The sequence below is a fragment of the Sturnira hondurensis genome, unplaced genomic scaffold, assembly GCF_014824575.4.
Source record: "Sturnira hondurensis isolate 20B ecotype Veracruz unplaced genomic scaffold, ASM1482457v3 Scaffold0004474, whole genome shotgun sequence".
NCBI lineage: Eukaryota > Metazoa > Chordata > Mammalia > Chiroptera > Phyllostomidae > Sturnira > Sturnira hondurensis.
Window position 1 is genome coordinate 3,441,426 of NW_028077105.1, and position 20,067 is coordinate 3,461,492.

General features: G+C 39.8%; 1 protein-coding gene across 9 annotated transcripts in view; it reads left to right on the forward strand.

Annotated features, from left to right (window-relative positions):
• MAP7 (microtubule associated protein 7) overlaps positions 1-20,067 on the forward strand; it is a 158,895-nt gene that overhangs the window by 103,056 nt on the left and 35,772 nt on the right. For 5 of the 9 annotated variants that reach the window (XM_037045675.1, XM_037045673.1, XM_037045672.1 and 2 more), the window contains 4 exons: positions 1,943-2,020; positions 17,837-18,000; positions 19,017-19,134; positions 19,818-19,904. In XM_037045675.1, the coding sequence (XP_036901570.1) occupies positions 1,943-2,020; positions 17,837-18,000; positions 19,017-19,134; positions 19,818-19,904 (447 nt within the window). The remainder of the gene's footprint in view (positions 1-1,942; positions 2,021-17,836; positions 18,001-19,016; positions 19,135-19,817; positions 19,905-20,067) is intronic. The other 4 variants (XM_037045680.1, XM_037045676.1, XM_037045681.1 and 1 more) reach the window with 1 other exon arrangement.

Below are 20,067 nucleotides of genomic sequence, written 5' to 3' on the forward strand. Positions count from 1 at the left end.
TGTTGTTGACATTCTACCACCAAAGTGACTTTTATTTATGTAATCAGAGGGCTGGAAACAGAATTTAAACTGAATAACTTTCTCACCCTACAGTTCAATCTTTTCTACTGCTAGATTCCAAACCAACCCAAATCATCTCACGTATCATAATTACTCTGCGTTTTATACTTTAGAAATGTTGCATTAATTCTTTTCCTCCTCCAAATGAATAGTGATTATTATTTCAGCACTGATATTAAAAGCCAATGGGAATTATTGCACTTTTAAGCATTGGCCTAATATATAGTGATTAATCGACATATTTGTCTAGCTCTGTATACAACCTGTTTCTTATTGTGTTGCTAGACAGGATGCAGAGAAGATAATTTTCATATGAAATGATAGCCTAGAAATCAGAGGAAAACTGTGCCTATTCTTGCACTATTTTTCAACTAGGCTTCTAAAAGACAAGCATTAGCCCTGGCTGGTGTAGCTCAGTGGATTGAGCGCGGGCCTGCGAACCAGAGGATCGCGGTTCGATTCCCAGTCAGGGCACATGCCTGGGTTGCAAGCCAGTTCCCTGGAGGCCAACTCCCAGCAGGGGACGCATGAAAGACAACCATACATTGATGTTTCTCTCCCTCTCCTTCCCCTCTAAAGATAAATAAATAAAAAAACCTTTAAAAAAATATCAAAAGGTCAAACATTAAAAGACAAGCATTACATCATGTAATTGGGTATTACTCATTACTTCATATTGTTATCAAAATTTGTTGTAATTAGGAGTAATTAAACTTTACTGTATAGACTTTCTGTAGTGTGTTAAAGGCTTTTATAAATAAAGTTGATTTTCAAGTTTTATGATTGAATACAAGTTTTTATGAGTGATTAAACCTCATTATTTAGGGACTTTTTAAAGCAATAAGTAATTATTAAAAGTCTTTACTGCTACTTCATTTTGGCTTTTGTTCCCAGGTTATTCTTTCTTCAAAATACTGTTTTGCTACGGCTTTCATTTTCTTTTACCGAAAACGAGGGGGAGTCTGCATGACCATTTTCTAGGGTCAGAACAGAACCTTTTGGGGCCATGAGCATATTTTCCTACATAAAAAACATTAAGACCTCATCAGTGATTGGTAAATCTGATAATCATAATGAGTTGAGCTAATGAGGGGTTTATATTACCAATTATTTAAAAACCATACCTTAAAGCTAAGGAAAAGCATAGATTATCATCACCTAGTCCTGTTCATGATGCCAGGTTTATGCAGGCTTCTAATGGGCTTTTACATGGTTTTTATTTCCCTTCAGTGTACAAATTCTGTGACGTTTAAGAGGCATTTGGGACACAGGATCTTTAAATTTGTTGATGAACCCCTACCGTGTTGCCTCTCAAGTCTTATTCAGTGGCTTTCTATTTTTAACATGAGATTTTTTAAAGCTTTTTTCAGATTTAGTTATTGTTCAAGTACAGTTTTCTGTCTTTTACTCCCATCCCAGCCCACCCGCCAACAGGAGATCTTAAAATGGTAGTGTCAATTTAGTAGCAGCAAAAATAAACCTAATTTTGAGTGTGATATCATCATTGATATCGTTATTACTTGTGTATCACTGAAAGTATAGTCATAGGTATGTGTACTGATTGTAAGACATAGCAGTGTGTTATTTATCACATTTCCTGGACGAAAATATTTATCTTTGTATATCATTCGTTTTTTAAAAAAAATATCCTCATAGAAAACAAGGCTGACAGCTCTGGAGGAGGTGATGGGGTGGAGGGATGGAGCAAAAAAGGAAAAAGGACTCATGGGCACCGACAGCCATGTGGGGATTGTGGGGGTTGGGTCATAAGGGGGACAAATGGTACTGGGAAAAAAGTCCAATAAAAATGAATTTTAGTAATAAGATAAAATATTAAAAATTTAAAATATGCTCTTTCTCCCATGTTTTTATCTCATTTCAGATCCTCCACCTGTGCTACGGGTTGACGACCGGCAGCGACTGGCCCGGGAGCGACGTGAGGAACGGGAAAAGCAGCTAGGTATTCCTACCCCTCTGTTCGGTCTTCAGGAACACTGTTGTTGAAATGGTGCTTTTCCCCTCCAGGAAAATGGGCACTTAACATCAAGCAAATAGACATCACTATGACGTGTTTTGCAAATGAATTGCGAAACAGAATTTAGTATGCGATATAAACACAGGACTGAATTTTAAGTGAGAGGAAAGTCCGGCCCAGGATTAAGGTCGTTTGCACTTCTTCGTCTATTGTAATCACAGTTTACTGTGGCACTGGGGGTAATGTATATATGAGAGGTGTAATGGCTCAGCTCACATTTTACAACTTAAAAGAAATACAAGGACACTGAGCGTATGGTTCTTTTTTATGTAAACAGTTATGAGACTATTCACTGCTGGAGCACTTACTGCTTTCCATGTTAAAATAATGCTGCTTGTTGAATTTATAGACAGATGCTACCATTTTGCTGCCGGGAAAAGCACAAGACCTCATGCTGAGGTGTCTGATGTTTCCTTTGTTACCTAAAGCCCTTGTGAAAGGTTAGCAACTACAGTACTTGCCGTACAATCACCTAGAGAGCTGGGTCACGGGACCAGCTTACCAGGAAGCCGAGATCAGAGCGCTCAGCAGTCATTGTCTCCTAGACCATTGAGCAAGGACGCTGGTGCCAACTCCTGCTTTACTCTGCAGCCCATTCATACCAAGTTGCTAAAACTGAATACTCTCTTTTTATGCACCTTGAAAAGATGAAGTGCCCGGTCGGTATATCTGTGTTTCTAGAGTGTCTAGGTATTTTAAGACTAGGGCTGACTTAGGTTGCCTAAATCTTTCCAGTGGATGACCCACACATTTTCTAAAGTTCAGCTGCATTTTGTGAGAGTTCATGTTTTAGTTGGAAAGTCCAGCCCCTATGTCCCATCTTTATATAAAATTCTTCTTCACAAACCCAAATTAGTGAAATTCCCTGGAATATGGTTTTCAAACGTCTGTTGGTATTATTTACATTATTTTAATTCAGGCCTCTTTCTCTGCCTTGCCGTAATGGTCACATGAAGTCATTTCTTTTGCTGCCAAGGTTTTTTCAACACAAATTTCAATGACTTGCTGAAAGTGAACAAGCTCCCCAATTTTTCTGTGCCTGGCCTTTCTACCCGTCTTGAAGTTCCCGGTCCCGGACAGGTTTCATGCACTTGGTAGGCTCCTGGAGATCAGGGCTGTCCGTGGACTCGGCCCAGTGCTCCAGAGTCAAGGTTGGTTTGACAAGTGGTCCAGAGCTGAGAAAGAAGGGAAAAGGCAGAGCTACTGAAATGAAGAGATTCCAGATGAGCAAAAAGAGCAAACTCACTTCTGTGCTGGGTTTGGTATTTGTACTCTGGTTTTGGATGCATCCGACTATTAGCATTTGTGTCCTCCCTCTCCCCTTTCCACCCTGTCCCATTTGGACAGTTCAACACCATTAAACGTCTCCTTCGAATTGCAAGGTGAATTCATGTCTGCTCAAGTAGGGTAGCTCCATAGGATCAGCCTACTTTATGATTTAACTCCCATTGTGAGTTAGCTTTTACTAATTAACTCATAGCTTTCCATTTGGCTTCCTTGTCTTCCAAAGCCAAGCATTATCAATTCTTTTGTGGAAAGAATGAATATGCTGGACCAAAAAATGATTTCACTTCTTATGCTATAAAGTTGTAAGACTCATAGCTCTGAGCCTGCAAATTCTCCCTACAATTTGCCTAGCTTTGTTTGTTGAGTTGTTAGATTTTTTTCCTTAAGATGTAGTCCCATATTTCAATTTGTCTCAATGGTACAGAACATGACTCATTGACTTACATATTCAGAAATTTTATTTCCCAGGTATTGTGTAAAAAGGGTGAATTAGGGAGAGCCCCAGCCCTCAAGGACTAACTGCAGCCCAGTGAGGAGGCAGGTGAACACAAAGGAATTATAATACAGGATGGAGCTGAAGAGGTGGGCACAAGGGTTGTTGAGAACCACAGGAGCACCTAACCCAGCCTGGGGATGTCAGGTGCCACCTGACCTTCCAACTAGACGATGGAGGAGAGTCATCCAGGGAGAGAGAAGAGGCAGGGACTGGAGGGCAGTGATGCAAGGACAGGTGGGAAGAAGGCACTTACTTGGTGACAGACCCAACATGCTCCTCAGATTACTATATGGGTCAAAGGATCCCAATTGTACTTTTCTGGTGAACCAGTATATAACATACAGTGTTTCTCTTTCTTCTTAACTCTGCCAGGTTAAATACTATTGTTTTCCTTAATTCTGATCTCTCTTATTATTGTTGAAAATCATAATACGTCAGTTCTAAGTTTTCCTTGCATTATTTACTTTGCATTTTTAAATTTTGTAAGTGTCTTATTGCTTATTCTTTCCCATTTAATAGAAATCGTAATAGACACTGAGTCTAGAGAGGCTCCCTGGAATCTTCATGTTATGCAAACAAACATTCCTGCGAGTGCGTGTGCATACATTTGTAAAGAGTCATCAAAAATCTGGCATCTGATTTAAGCTGTTGCCTAGACTACAGAAGGGTGGTTTCCGGAAAATCTTTCGTACGAAAAGAAAAGCAAAGGGCACACATGGCAAACTTCCTATTAACTGTGCTTTGCATAAGCTATAGTAGCAGTTAAAATTTTTTAAAGGGGGGTGGGAAATTGTCTACCACTTAATATCAGATCTCTGGAATGTGCTTTTTTGAAAACAAGCAAAAACATAGTTGGTAACATCAGTATTATAAAGCTTACAAACTTTAAAGCTTTCCAAGTTAAAAAAAATGGAATGCATTCCAGAGATTCCAACAAAGCAACATTTAAACTGATTGGCCAGTGAGACTGATTACTCACTGTTGGATGTAGGTTGAAATTAGCATTGAAAGGTATTTTTTATCCACTTTTTTTTTAAAAAAAGCAAAGTAGAATAAACGTCTTGTTTTTTTAATGGCATATCATGTTTGTACTGGTCGAGAATGGGTACACTATTAATAGCTGTCCATGGGTTAAACCTCCAAGTCATGCTTTAATGTTCTTATGGTAGGATTATGTCATGTGACCTGCTCTTGCTACATTTTGTTTGAATTTATCGCATAAAATCAGGCATAGTTCTTCGTATTTGGGATTTTTCTCTCTGGTTGAGCATATGGACTCGCAGGCATTATTTTTCTGCCTTAAAAGTGTTATGCATGAAGGAATCTCCTCAACCACTCCATTTCACCTGATTCTGTTCAGGCCTTTTCTTCAGCCTCCTTCTCTCTCTTGACTTGTGTCATCTCTCTTCTAAACTTTAATTTTGTTTTCTCCTAGAGGGGAAACATCTTATTCGTTCTCATGGTTTCAGCTCTCCTTTTGTGATGATACAAGTTTCACATTTCCAGCTATTCATAAAGCAGTAGGTGTGTTCCCATTATCTAAAACTCAACTGCCCTACAACCAACTCGTGCATCAGTTTCACTCCAAAACTTACTCCTCTGGGTAATTTCTGTGTCCCGATCAATTGCACCAGTATTTTTCTGACCCCAAGAAATTACTCCTTTTGGCTATTTTTTTCACTATTTTGTAAAGATTTTATTTATCTTCAGAGAGGGGAAGGGAGGGAGAGAAATATCAATGTGTGGTTGCCTCTCATGCACCCCCTACTGGGGACTTGGCCTGCAACCCAGGCATTTGCCCTGACTGGGAATCAAACCAGTGACCCTTTGGTTCACAGGCTGGCACTCAATCCACTGAACCACACCAGCCAGGGCAACTTTCAGCTGTTTTTGGTACTTCTGGTGCTGCCAGAGGGACTGGTTTCTTTCTGACTGCCAGTATCAGCATTGGATCTTTTGCAGAATAAAACAGTCTCTTTTCCTTGGCGACCCCGTGCTGCGCACTGACTGCTCTCCACCCTGGCTTGTTGTGCCACTTGTAGCCACCAGTAGTCAGCCTGGTCCTCCAGCTGGGGCTTCTGCTCTCTCTAGCCCAGTATGTAAGTAGAAGTTGCCACATTCTTTTTTTAATTGTTGTTCAAGTGCAGTTGTCTCCATTTTCCCCCCAACACTCCCCACCAACCCAGTCCCCCAACCCAGCCATCCCTACCTCCCACCCTCGATTCTATCCACCTGTGGCTTTGTCCATGTGTCCTTTATACATGTTTCTGACAACCCTTTGCCTTTTCCCCTCATTATCCCCTCCCACCTCCCCTCTGGTTACTGTCAGTTTGTTCTTAATTTCAGTGTTTCTGGTTATATTTTGCTTGCTTGTTTTGTTGATTAGGTTCCACTTATACATGAGATCGTATGGTATTTGTCTTTTACCACCTGGCTTATTTCACTTAGCATGATGCTCTCCAGATCCATCCATGCTGTCGCAAAGGTGAGGAGCTCCTTTCTTTCTGCTGTGTAGTATTCCATCACATAAATGTACCACAGTTTTTTGATCTACTTATTACTGATGGGCACTTAGGTTGCTTCCAACACTTGGCTACTGTAAATTGTGCTGCTATGAACATTGGGGTGCATAGGTTCTTTTAAATTGTTGTTTTGGGATTTTTAGGGTATAATCCCAGCAGTGGAATTGCCAGGTCAAAAGGCAGTTCCATTTTTAGTTTTCTGAGGAAACTCCACACTGTTTTCTACACTGGCTGCACCAGTCTGCATTCCCACCAACAGTGAACTAGGGTTCCCTTCTCTTTACATCCTCACCAGCACTTGTTCGTTTATTTATGACGGCCATTCTGATCAATGTGAAGTGGTATCTCATTTTGCTTTTAATTTACATCTTTCTGATGACTAGTGATGCTGAGCATCCTTTCCTATGTCTCTAGGCCCTCTGTATTTCTCCTTGGAGAAGTGTCTGTTTCAGTCCTTTGCTCATTTTTAATTGGGTTGCTTGTCTTCTTGGAATGGAGTCGTGTGAATTCTTTGTATATTTTGGAGGTCAAACTCTTGTCCAAGGTATCATTTGCAAATATATTTTCACATGCTGTTGGTTCCTTTTTCATCTTACTGATATTTTCTTTAGCCATGCAGAAGCTTTTTATTTTGATCAGGTCCCATTTGTTTATTTTTTCCTATATGTCCCTTGCTCTAGGGGACATATTGGTGAAAATATTACTGCATGGAATATCTGGGATTTTCTTCCCTATCTTCTCCTCTAGAACTTTTATGATATCATGATTTATATTTAAATCTTTATCCATTTGGAGTTTGTTTTTGTATATGGTGTAAGTTGGTGGTCAAGTTTCATATTTTTGCATGTAGCTGTCTAGATCTCCCAACACCATTTGTTGAAGAGGCTATTTTTACTCCATTTTATACTTCTGCCTTCTTTGTCAAATATTAATTGACCATAGAGACTTGGGTTTGTTTCTGGGCTCTCTACTCCATTCCATTGATCTATGTGTCTGTTCTTATGCCAGTACCAGACTGTTTTGATTACAATGGCCTTGTAGTGTAGTTTGATATCAGGTATTATGATCTCTCCTAATTTAATCTTCTTTCTCAAATATTGCTGTGGCTATTTGGGGTCATTTATAGTTCCATATAAATTTTTGAAATGTTTGTTCTGTATCTGCAAAATATGTCATTGGTATTTAGTAGGGATTGCACTGATTCTATAAATTGCTTTTGGTAGTGTGGACATTCTGATGATGTTAATTCTTCCAGTCCATGAACATAGTACATGCTTCCATTTGTTTGTGTCTTCCTTAATTTCTTCTTTCTAAATCCATTTAGTCCTAAGACTAGCAGACCTCTGTCATCCACATAAATCTCAGATCTGTGACTATAAATTTGCTACTTGTGCTATCATCATACTCCGGGCCATAATGAGTTTGTATCTCAGGCTCCCAAACGATCTCATCAGTGTACTTCATTTCTCCAGTGCTGTCAGCTAGTACCAGTCTTTCTTTTTGAAGCCTTCTTGGTCTTTATTATCTTCCCCCTTTTGGAAATGCTATCATTTTTCTTGCTATGTCTTATATCTTATGTAACTATCATATTGTAGCCCACATTGTAATGCTATTTAATACTCTACTGAACTTTTTCTAGCTGAATTTTATATAACTGCCTGGTTGTGTGTATTTTAAGTTTTTAAAAGATATGACCATTGTTTTCCAATTCTTTGTATATCAGTACAGGACACAGTGCTAAGCATAAACATGTGTAAGAACTATTTGTTGATTTTCCTGATTTTTACTAGTCTTACTCAAGTTTTTAAGTAATAATATTAACATTGCCTAAATATTATTAATAAACAGTAATAATAATTGTTTATTAAACAGTAACTCTGAGCCAAGCAGTGTTCTAAACACTTCAGTATGTATTAGCACATTTAGTAGCCAATTAACACAGTGGGTTATACTTTTTATTGTGTGGGCTTTGCCATAGTTGCTAATGTAATTTATTTAATAGAATGTCATTTACTTCATTTTAAAAACACTTTGTCAAGAAAATGCAGATGACTGTAATTGAACAATAAAATAATTAAAAAAAATAAAACACATTGTCATCATTTAGCTTAGGGAAGGAACTGAGAGAGTCTAGAAAAATGGAGTAGTTGATAGATCCTCTTTTCTTTCTGCCTATCAGCTGCTTGAGCACGTTTTTCATCTATACGGGGTCACCAAGATTCACGTTAAAACTCCTCAACAAGCAGCGACGCCGTTGAGTAAGAGCGATCCCTGCTCTCTATGTGCCGGCCGTGGACTTTCTGAAGTTCCGGAGCTGGGCGCGTAGCCAGTCACTGTGCGAAGGAAGGGTTAGACCACTTAGTCACCCAAGTGGGACACGGGAGTGCTGAGTGACCCCTCTTTCTGACACAGAACAAGAGGGTAAAATGCCAGTGTCAGAGCGGTTTCTGACATCTCTGTGAGAAAACTTTGTGGCATTGATCATTTGTTAGCCGTGGAGTCCACTGAGTATGTAACTGTCTGTGTGAACTTGGAATAGATCCTGGCTACCAGCTTTTCTTCAAAAACCTTTATAAGGATCAGAGCATGTATTGTAGAATTTGTGTAAAGGTATTAACTTTTCATTCTAGATAGCTTAAAGTAAAACTAACCACCACTACCTTTTGTAAAAAGCAATTTTATGCTATTTTAGTTTACTTATTCATTCAACTAATATTTAATATGTGATTACTATTGAGCCACGTAGAGGGATAATGAAGTGAAAAGATCAACCACCTAGAAGTTGCATCGGTATGCGTCCCACCTGGAATGTTTCTCCTAAGATACCTGTGTAGCTCACTCCCTCTGCTCCATCATGTGTGGTTTAAATGCCGTCTTTTCAGTGAGGCCTTCCCTGACCACCTTACTCAGATTTCGGACTAGCCTTTTCATGTTTCTCCATATCACTGTCAACATCCATCCAAGCACGTACGTATTTCATATATGCCTTTCTGCCCCCATTGGAATGAAAGCTCCAGAAGAGAAAGGACTGTGTCATTTTTTTAACTTCTATAGCCCAATACCTAAAACGGTACCTGACTCATAGTGTCTAACAATTGTTTGTTGAATGTTAAATAAATAGTAAGTCTATACATTTGAATATAAGTAGACATGAATGCATCAGGTATGCTCTATATTAGTTAAGACATTGCCAAATTATCAAGTAATACCTGCCCTTATAATTGTTTAGTCAAACAAGTCTTGAATTCTTATTCTTAAGCATTTTCTCAGATGAAAAAAGATACAAAGATAATCTATCAAATAGTTGTACATTAAAACTGCTTATTCTTCATGTATGTGATAAAAGTAATAGGCCTATGGTATGTTGGCAAAACTGAAGAGAATGTGTAAGGAATATTTACCAGACAAATGGTCTTCTGTGTTTAGGGAGATTCCGGGTCCCCCCCCCCTTTTTTTCTAAAAGATTTTATTTATTTATTTTTAGAAAGAGAGGGAGAGAAATAGCAACGTGTGGTTTCCCCTTACATGCCCTGCTACTGGGGATCTGGCCTGCAACCCAGGCATGTGCCCTGACTGGGAATCGAACAGGCAATCTTTTGGTTTGCAGGCCTGTGTTCAGTCCACTGAGCTACACCAACCAGGGCAGGGTTTCCTTTTTTTGAAGATGCTACAAATTAAGTTTACAGTATTGATGTGCATAGAGTCACATTCCCCACTGGGCTTTGTGGGAGTCTGTAAAATTATGAAATGTTCTCAGAGAATCGTATGATTGACTCATATATGTCATGAAGAAAAATTTTAGTTAATAAAATGTCATTAATTTCATTCATACTGGATTTTGTATCTAAGTACAAAGCTATAAAAGAGATCTATCATAATATAATACATTAGAAACAACAATAAGTAATCTACAAAGGACTTTGACCTTCAAACGTACATCAATTAAATTATAGTTGAGTTTTTTTTCTCCGATAATTTCACCAGACTTCCTTCCCCTGTCAGTCATAGCTTTTTTATTTTGCCTTTTTTCACCTTAATATCAACTCAGGGACAGCACTATTAGTAATAAGAGTATAGTAAGCAATAAATGGTCATTTCAATCTGGCTTAGCATGTATATCTCAAAAATGTTGATAGGGCCCTGGCTGGTGTAGCTCAGTGGATTGAGCGTGGGCCTTCGAACCAAAGGATTGAGGTTCAATTCCCAGTCAGGGCACATGCCTGGGTTGCAGGCCAGTTCCCAGCAGGGGCAACCATACATTGATATTTCTCTCCCTCTCTCCTTTTCCTTCCCCTCTAAAGATAAATAAATAAAGTCTTTTAAATAGTGTTGATAAGGAAGTTAAGGTTAATTAGTAAATAGCCAGGAATGCTATACCTCCAACTGATTACAGTCATAGATAAAACTGCCCCTGATTTCAGACTTCACACTATCTGATTAAGACAGTCATTGGTTTTGACAGAATTACCCACCAAAGAAAAGGTCTCGGGAAAGCAGTCTTTGTAATCCGAATCTCTAGTGCACAAAACTTTGGCAGATGTGTGGTCAGTCGTGGCATCTGGTCTCCTAAAGTTGTCGCTCAGTGAGCACAGTGCACAAAAACTCCTGTGCCTGTCAGGCGGGTTACGAGCATCTAAGGGACCCGAATACGTGGCAGCAGGAGGGACATGGACATGAGCACATACCAAAGTAGCTATATCACGAGTCAGGCTCCGGACTGGAAAGAATAAATGCTTGTTACAGATGGAATTAGGTAACTCAGAGGCTGAAGCTTTAATATCACATGAATCATTGTGACTAAGCAGCCATTATTTGTTTCTTTCACATTTACTTTGCCTTTAAGGCTGAAGAGGACAAGATCTTAAAACCTGAAAAGTAAAGGGTCTTGTAAACAGATGGTGATAAAAAGAGTGACATTGGAAAATCAAGGTCTTCACAATGGATGACCAACTTCTCCCAATCTAGAGAGGAACTTCAGTCACAGGGAGGTGCTTCCCATCTGCCTTTTGGTATAATGGCTCATTGTTTGCTCCCAGAGTCAGACGGTCCGAGCTTGAATTCCAGTTCCACCACGGGCTTATTGCGAGACGTCATGCAGGTTATTTCACCTCTCTGTGTCCCAGACTTCTCATAATAAAATGTTTAATAGCAGTGTCTACCTCATAGAGCGACTAGGGAGGTAACTACGGGTAAGTCACGTGGGTGTCAGAACAAAGTGAGAGGTGAAGGCATCTCACTGTGATGATGCTGGTGATGAGAGGAGCACGCACGAAAGGCCACGAATTCCACAGACACTGGCTCAGATGCCTGGGACTGGGGGCGCCTGCTGCTTCTGAGCTAGGGGGGGGGGGGCATTTGTGCGTCCTGGTCTAGCAGAGCAGGGAGGTGGCACAGCCAGCTGTCCAAGAGTGAGAGTGAGGTAGGGTGGGGCCTGTAACCGAAAGAGTCCAAGGATGTCACTGCTTTGTTTCCTTAAGCAAAACTCCCTTTACCCGAGGGGAGACAAAACATTCACTGAAGCCTGGCCCTGGTGCTCAGAAGTTTTGGCTCTGTATTGCTTTCTTTTCCCAATATCCTTTGGCCCCTTGTATGAGGAAGGTCTTCCTTAGGTATTGACCCTGTCCCAGCTCCTCAGTCCCATTAGCCTCCAGGGGAGAAGACTGAGAGAAGATAACACAATTTTCAAGGCAATTCTGATGGAGAATGATATGGTCAATTGTTTAGATGTGTTGAGTTAGGTTGGAGCATCCATGAGGGAAAATTTTTTTAACTACTTTATTGAGATACTGATTTTATGAGGAGGAAGTGGAGGAGGACCCTGAGGTCTAACGTTGTAGACCATTTGGAGGTAATGAACCTGGTATCAGAACATAGAAAACACAGCAGATTCTGTTTTCATGTAGGAACGAATGCGCAGATAATCAGTAAGGTTATGTGATGGATCTGACTGGAAATTTGAGTGGCTATTCTAGGGACACAGGTGTGACTCTGGCAGAAGTGTTGTATAGAAGAACCTCAGAGTACAGGCTTTGGAACCTGAACTGAATTAAAATTGCAATTACTTCTTTTAGCTCATGTGATCTTGGGACAGCTATTTAACCCCATTGGGGTTTTTTATCCCTCATTTTCCTTCGATTCCTTTTTTTCTGGTAGTAATAGCCCCCTGTTTATTTTAATGGTGTTTTTATCTGCCTGGTAGCTATTTGTTCATTATTTTTATGTTTATGTGATACTTTAAGTTTTTTTTAAAATCACATTATTGTTTTCAGCCTGATCTGAAATTCTCGATCTTAACTACAGGCTTGATTTTATTCCTTTTAGCTTTTTTAATTTTTTTTTCTTTTTTATGAGCGAGTCAGACTTGGTGGTATGGAGAGTAGGGGTTGGTTTGAAAAAAGCACCACGTTTCCATGGTTTCCCTCATTAATATGAAAATAGTGCTGTCATTTTCTATACTGTTAGTGATGACCTTTCGTTCCCATTTCTTGACTAGTAAATGAAATTAATCAGTACTTTCTACATAGAGGCTCTTCTTTTTCCATTTCAAGGCCCCCTCCCTAGGTTTAATGAGCTAGGTTTACTCATTAGATTTTTCTTTTCCTTAGAATTATTATTTAACACATATTGTCAGTGTTTTTATAGTAACATTAAAATGAAATTTATTTGAATGTAATCAATCACTATTGACATACGACACAGAGATTAAAATTTTTAAATAAAATCAAGTCAAAAAGAAACCTAATTATAATCCCATACGTCACCAAAGGTAAAAGCAAAGGATTGAGTCGTGGGAGTTAACTGGAAAGAGCTTGGAGATCATTTTATACACACTCTCTAATTTCGGAGTCAGATAGGTTGCACAATTTTCCCAAGGTTGCAGAATAATTGCCAGAATCAGTACCTGACCTCAGATATTTCACTTACCATTTTCTGACTCTTCATGATGTGACTGGCTGTTCACGTTTTTCTTCCTTCCTGTGGTAATGAAATTTGCACTCCACCTACGCAGATGTAAGCTTGTGCAGAAGGACCAGAATGGGCAGAGGACTGTCGAACGTGGCTGGATGGGGCGTCCACCCAGCCTATGAGTGCCCCACCTGGGCTCTCTGTGCTACCTGAGTTCTTCCCATTAACTACGTTTTCCCTGTAGCAGTAGGACAGGAATTTGTGTGATCATCAAAAAGATAATTGCTCACTGTAATTATCTACATGTACCAAGTCTCTACTATTACATGTGGCCCTCTGGTAAGTGCTTTGTATGTCACTGTGAGCCCGCCTAGCAGCTCTGCCAGGGAGATGGTGCCATAGCTATCGGAGGGAGTAGGACCACAGAAGTCACTACTTGTTCAGCGGCAAGACCAGGTGTAGACTCAGGTTCCTGGGAAGCCAAAACCTGTGCTCTATCCACTACAGTTCCCTGCTGTTCATTGTGAGTTCTTTTTAGTACAGGAGTCGCTGTGTGTTTCTAAGTGGAAACCAGGTGGATAGTGGAGCTCCCCTTAGTGTGGAACCGACACACTGTCACAGTGTCATTAAAATATAATCCTGGTGGCAGCAGCTCAGGGAAGAGAGTGACTTGTTAATGTCCAGTATTTTAGGGGCTACAGTGGGTTTTCATTTCATTTTTTACTTTGGGCCCAGAGTCCAGGGGAAATTTTTAATATCACATGAGTAAAGGTTAATAATATTCATCACAGTCCCTTTTTTGGACATGCTATTATACTTTCTAGAACTGCCTCTATGAAATGAGTGATTGTTAGTGATTTAAATACCGAATGAGTTGTCTGCTCAGGTTGCCATAACAAAATACCATAGACTGGGTAGCTTAAACAACAGAAATTAACTTTCTCACAGTTCTGGAGATTAGGAAGTTTGAGATCAAGTTTCGGGCAGCATTCACTTTCTGATGCAAGCTCTCTTCCTGGCTTGCAGAAGGTGGCTTTGTTCTCACATGAGCATCTGAGCATGAAGAGAGGCGGGGAGACAGCTCTCTGGTGTCCCTTCTTATAATGACTCTAATGCTGTTGAATTAGGGCCCTACCCTTATGACTTCATTTCACCATGATCACCTTGTACAGGCCCTGTCTCCAAATACGGTCATACTGAGTAGTAGGGCCTCAACATAAGAATGGGGGTGAGGGGGTGGGCACAGTTCAGTCCATAGCAGTTGTTGATTTTTTTCCTGTGTTCAAAAGTGTCATTTTTTAATGATTTAAGGCTTTCACATTAGCTGTCATCCTTAGGAAATATTTTAAGTAACTAAACCTCTTAGAATAAATTAACTTTTGATTCTTATTAAAATGTTGAAATACGTGTTATCCTTCGATTTATAAAAGGTTGCATGATCTGTGCTTGGTAATAACCCTCGCGCTTACCAGCATACTCTGCAATAATATGAAAGTGTTATTTGCTCACTTCATCATTGTTTGCCTATTCTGTGTACAACGGTTTAAAAAAAGACAGTTGTTTAAAGAAGGCTCTGCAGTAGGAGCTTGACTTCCTGGTAGAAGAATGGAAGTAGCACTCAAAAAGAGTTTGTTCTTCCTTTAAAAGATTACTTGGGGTAAAAGTAATTATAACTGCAGGAACGCCTAGCCCTGTTGAGATCACACAGCCTGAAGAAGCACATTTCATTTTCTGAACTGAAATCATGTTAGTGAAGACAGTGGCGAAGATGGCTGTCATAACTAGTAGGTATTGGAAGTTTGCTAAGTGCAGAAAACTACTTCACTGTGTTAGGTGAAATCATTCCTTTAACCCTCACAGTAAACCTGTGAGGGAGGTCCTGTCTTTATCTACAACTTACCGGAACGGAAGTGAGGCACAGAGCAGTTAAGTAACTTACAGCAGCAGCAGCAACGATGTGGGAGAAACACGGTTTGTGTGGAAGGTGTCGTGAGGACACGGGTGTACTGCAAGCAAGGCTATTATGGACAGCAGTCCAAACTAAGGCCAGGGAAGGATATTAAGGGCAAGTTCAGGGAGGACTTTAGAAACCAGGAGAATTTAAATTTAACAAGGAACTGAACTAGTCATAAATATTCATGAGCAAGAACATAATCAGATGAAAACCATTATTGAAGGAACATTAATCTGTGAATTGGTTAACTCCTATTTTATGAAGTTTACCTTACCAGTTTTTAAAATATATTTACTATTTCATAAATATACATTTTATTTTGTTGACTTTTGGATCTACAGGAAAGGACTATATTAAATATATAAATGTCCTCAGAGAATCTGGAATTCTCCTCAAAATGGGATACAAAAGTAAAAAAACTATGTAGTTGGAGAGCTAAGTGTGAAAAACAGATGTATTATTTTGTGTATCAACAGATTTCTTTTTTCTGCCTGTGACCTTCATATATTGTTCATAAGAGTATAAATTAGTGTGACCTCTACAGAGGACAGTATGAGAATATTAAATTTTAAATGTATACCCCCTTTGACTCAGCAGTTTTACTTCTCCAGGATAAGCTCACTCATGTACACAGAGGTTTGTGACATACGATGTATCACTCAAGGTCTGAATAATTAAAATATTGGAAATAACTTGGATAACCCATGGATAAGTATTCAGTTATATAAAGTAATGGATGTTTTCAGTAGACTATTGGCTAGTCATTAAAAAGGTTGTTGGATTCTTATGTCGTGGGTTGGTACGGAAAGATGTCTATGGTATATTGTCAGTGAAAAAAACACGCAGAGCAGTAAGTGTATAATACTACTGAATGCCTACAGTCCTGCTTTTACTCACATTTGTAAAAAAGAAGTCGAGTGTAAAAGGGTCTTCGGTTTTAGGAAGACCTTTATTCACCTTCTAATATTTTGTCCTTTTTAAGTTTTGACAAAATCTATAACTGTACATCCACCTTTGTAAATGAATTAAAATATGTAGTAGTATTAAAAGCCTGCCCATAAAATAGTTCCACATAGCAAACCCAGGTGATCTTACGTGCATGAGTATGTGTGGTCACAGTAAGTGTATCTTAAGGGTTAGAATTATGTTCTTCATCTGTTACCGATTTCAACATGTGTTCTCATAGTGGCTTTTATTATTCATTCTTTCAGTAAATATATAGTGAGTACATACTAGTATGTGCTTTTATTAAAGCCAATTTTTAACTTGGGCCTGAGAATTTCTTCAGAACCAGTGGCTTTCGAAATGGGACAGAATCTTTTTTTTTAAGATTTTATTTATTTATCCTTTGAGGGGAAGGGAAGGAGAGAAGGAGAGAAATATCAATGTATTGCTGCCTCTCGTGAGTCCCCTGCTGGGAGTTGGCCTGCAGGGAACCGGCCTGCAACCTGGCATGTGCCCTGACTGGGAATCGAGCCGTGATCCTCTGGTTTGCAGGCCCAAACTCAATCCACTGAGCTACAACAGCCAGGGCTCTTGTCCTTTTCCTTACATGAAAGTAAAGTCAATTCAAATCCCAAATCCCTTGCAGGAGATTTGTCTCCCGAAATGAGTAGCTTTGGAAAGACTTAGTCGTAGCAGAAATACAGCATGTTTAATATTAAATATTTAAAGGAAACTGAAATGTTCTGAATTTCTACTTTTTCCTCTTAAAATGTAACATTTTAATTTGTATGCAGTGTAGCATCCTCAAAGTTTCTGCTTCAAACTTTGTTTGGACACTTTGGCCTACAGTGTTAACAACTCGTTTTAAAGATATGTTTATTTATCATGGCTCAAGGAAGCACCATATTAAAAAATTAGTTTTATACATTTTATCCTAAAAGAAAAGGAAGGAACATGTGTGTGTAAAGAAGAAAAGAAACATTTCATCACCAAATGCTATTTTGTGGACTGTGTATTTCCATTCGATTTGTGGTACTGTCTTATCCAACCAGGTTTGAGTTCTTCAGACACAAGAGCACCTGCTTATTTGGCCCCTCGCGTGGCTCACCTGACTCAGCGCGCTATGCCAGTGAGGCATTCAACACACCCTTTACCAGCTATCTGTCTTTGGGATTTTCTTCCAAGCATTTTAATTCTGTCAAAGAACCAGTGCTGTGGTGAAACAAATGTAGTCACATTTTCTATCTGAAGGACATCACAGTTTTTTAAAAAGACGGAGACGGATAGTGCTCTCGGTTTTTAGGGCATCATATCAGTATCGGAATTGACAGCAGAGCGTGTGATGTTTGCCTTCTTCTGCAGCAATAATATATCAAACTAGGGGACAGTAAGGGTTCCCAAAGAGCAGAATTCAGTGCATCTTCTTCAGCCTCCTTGTTAGCATATTAAATTACGCTAAAAATTAACAGTGGTAACTTTTTTCCCTGAATATTTGAGGAAAGCAAAGGCCAGAGTCGGTTACTACAAAACCAAAGAACCCATGTGTGTCCAATGCATGCCACTTACACAGCCCTAACTGTTCGAGTTTTGAGCCTGCCTGTGTTTGATCTGCCTCATCTTTCTTCCTAAAGCTGCACGAGAAATAGTCTGGTTAGAAAAAGAAGAGCGAGCCAGACAGCACTACGAAAAGCACCTGGAAGAGAAAAGGAAGAAGTTGGAAGAGCAGAGGCTGAAGGAAGAGCGGAGGAGGGCTGCTGTGGAGGAAAAGCGAAGGCAGCGACTAGAGGAGGACAAAGTAAGGCGCCGCTCTGGGAGGCGGGTGGGAGGCGTGTGCAGAGCAGAAACGCAGCAGACTTGCTGCGAAACTTTCCACTTAGGTGCTGAGACACATGAAAAAATTGTTTCAGAGTAAGCAACTGGACAGATGGTCTCCGGGTGGAGGGAGATTGGGTGTGGGAGCCACGTAGAGGATGTTGTGATTGTTCTTGTTGCCACAGAAACTTTAAATGCCTGTTTTCTCTGGTGTAGACCTATAACTTATCTATGTTCAGTTAAAGTACACTGAAGTATCAAGAGCACTCCACATCACCAGATTTCTGTAGGGCTTTACAACCAACAAACATTTTCACACGCTGGATTGCTTCATTAACCCCATTCAACCCTTGAATCTTGGCAAAAATGGAAACTTTGACTCTGAATGGGTAAGTTTCGAGGTCATATAACCCAGGAAGTTGTGGAGTCAGGATTATCCACGTGCTCAGATTCTAAATTCCATTGTTTAGGTAGGGGACCCCATGAACTTAGCACCTGTGTAAGCTGAGACCTGCAATACTGTGAAAGCATCATATTCCCAGTAGTAATAATGAGGATCATTCATTTAGGTACCTGCTGTATGCAGCAGGCTTTTTCAGCTGGTTCCTAATGATTTCAATAACCATCCCAGAGGATATATTCTCATCTTAAGATAACCAGGGGTGTCCAACCTTTTGGCATCTCTGGGCCACACTGAAAGAAGAATTGTTTTGGGCCACACATTAAATACACAAAGCCTAACTAAAACTGATGAGCAGATAAAAGATCGTAAGTAAGTTTATGATTTTGTTTTGGGCCACATCCTTAGCCATCCGGTGCCACGTGCTACCTGCAGGCCGCAGGTTGGACACCTCTGGTATCCAACTATTAGGTATCCTAATTTATTTCCTAATAGAATACTGAGGTCAAGTACTCTCTCTTACTCCACTCTGCCTTTAGTTAGAGAAGCCTCAAACAACCAGGTTGAATCTAACCATCAGCTGCTCCATTCCGTTTAAGGAACGCCATGAAGCGGTTGTACGGCGCACGATGGAAAGGAGTCAGAAGCCAAAGCAGAAGCCTAACCGGTGGTCCTGGGGAGGCCCTCTCCATGGGAGCCCCGGCGTCCACAGCACAGGTGAACAGGCAGTGACCACTTTCACAGTCTCTGGTTTTCTTTGCTGGACAGCAAAAATGCAGTTGCTTCTGTTTTTCTAAGTCTATATTTTGCAAAACAAAAATCCTGCTGAAATAATTAAACTACAATTAAATGATGCTTCTACTGTTTGAGGATAAGAGGGTGATGGAGGTAAGAAGGTTCTCTCCCTTAACCTAGACTGCTTTTCTCATTTGTTCCAAAGTCCTTGAAGAGAGGAAAATCTATGCAGTGCCTCCCAATAAACATGCTACTTTCAACTCTACACTGTTTTAATTCATTTACATAGGGTTGCAGAATTATGAAATTGGCTCACCAGTTTTCTCTTTTACTCTAAAAGAATCATAGTGAAAATGACTGACCAAAATCAATACTTGCAGCTTATGTATTCTGACCCTAAAGTGTATGCAAACATTGATGTTCCATAAGAAAAAGTGCAGGCTTTAAAGCTACAAGTAGTAGTAGATGTCTAAGCTATCCCCTTGTTTTTAAATGGACATAAAACTACTGAAATTTGGAATTAGCAGAAGAAAGGCTTTATTTTTGTACTGTAAATTCAGTATATCTTGAATTTTATATAGTATGCCACTTTTTATTTATTTGTGTGAGTCAAATAACTTTTTAAATTTACTTTGAAAAATCACCGTCTTACATTCTGTCCCCAGGTGGTTTGGTTGAGTCATCATTCACCTTTCTCGATTTAGCAGGCCTGGACCACCACTTCACAGCTTTTGGTGGTTCTAGAACAGCTGGTACAGACCTCCCTGTGATTGCTGATTGCCTCACCTGTAGCTAGCACCTCAGACCTAGGGCCAGAGTTCATCACTAGCTGGACCATCGCCACCCTAGTCATAATGCTTGCTTGATGTCCTATCGCATAGACCTAGATCTGGGATAAAGCACAGTATTTCTTAA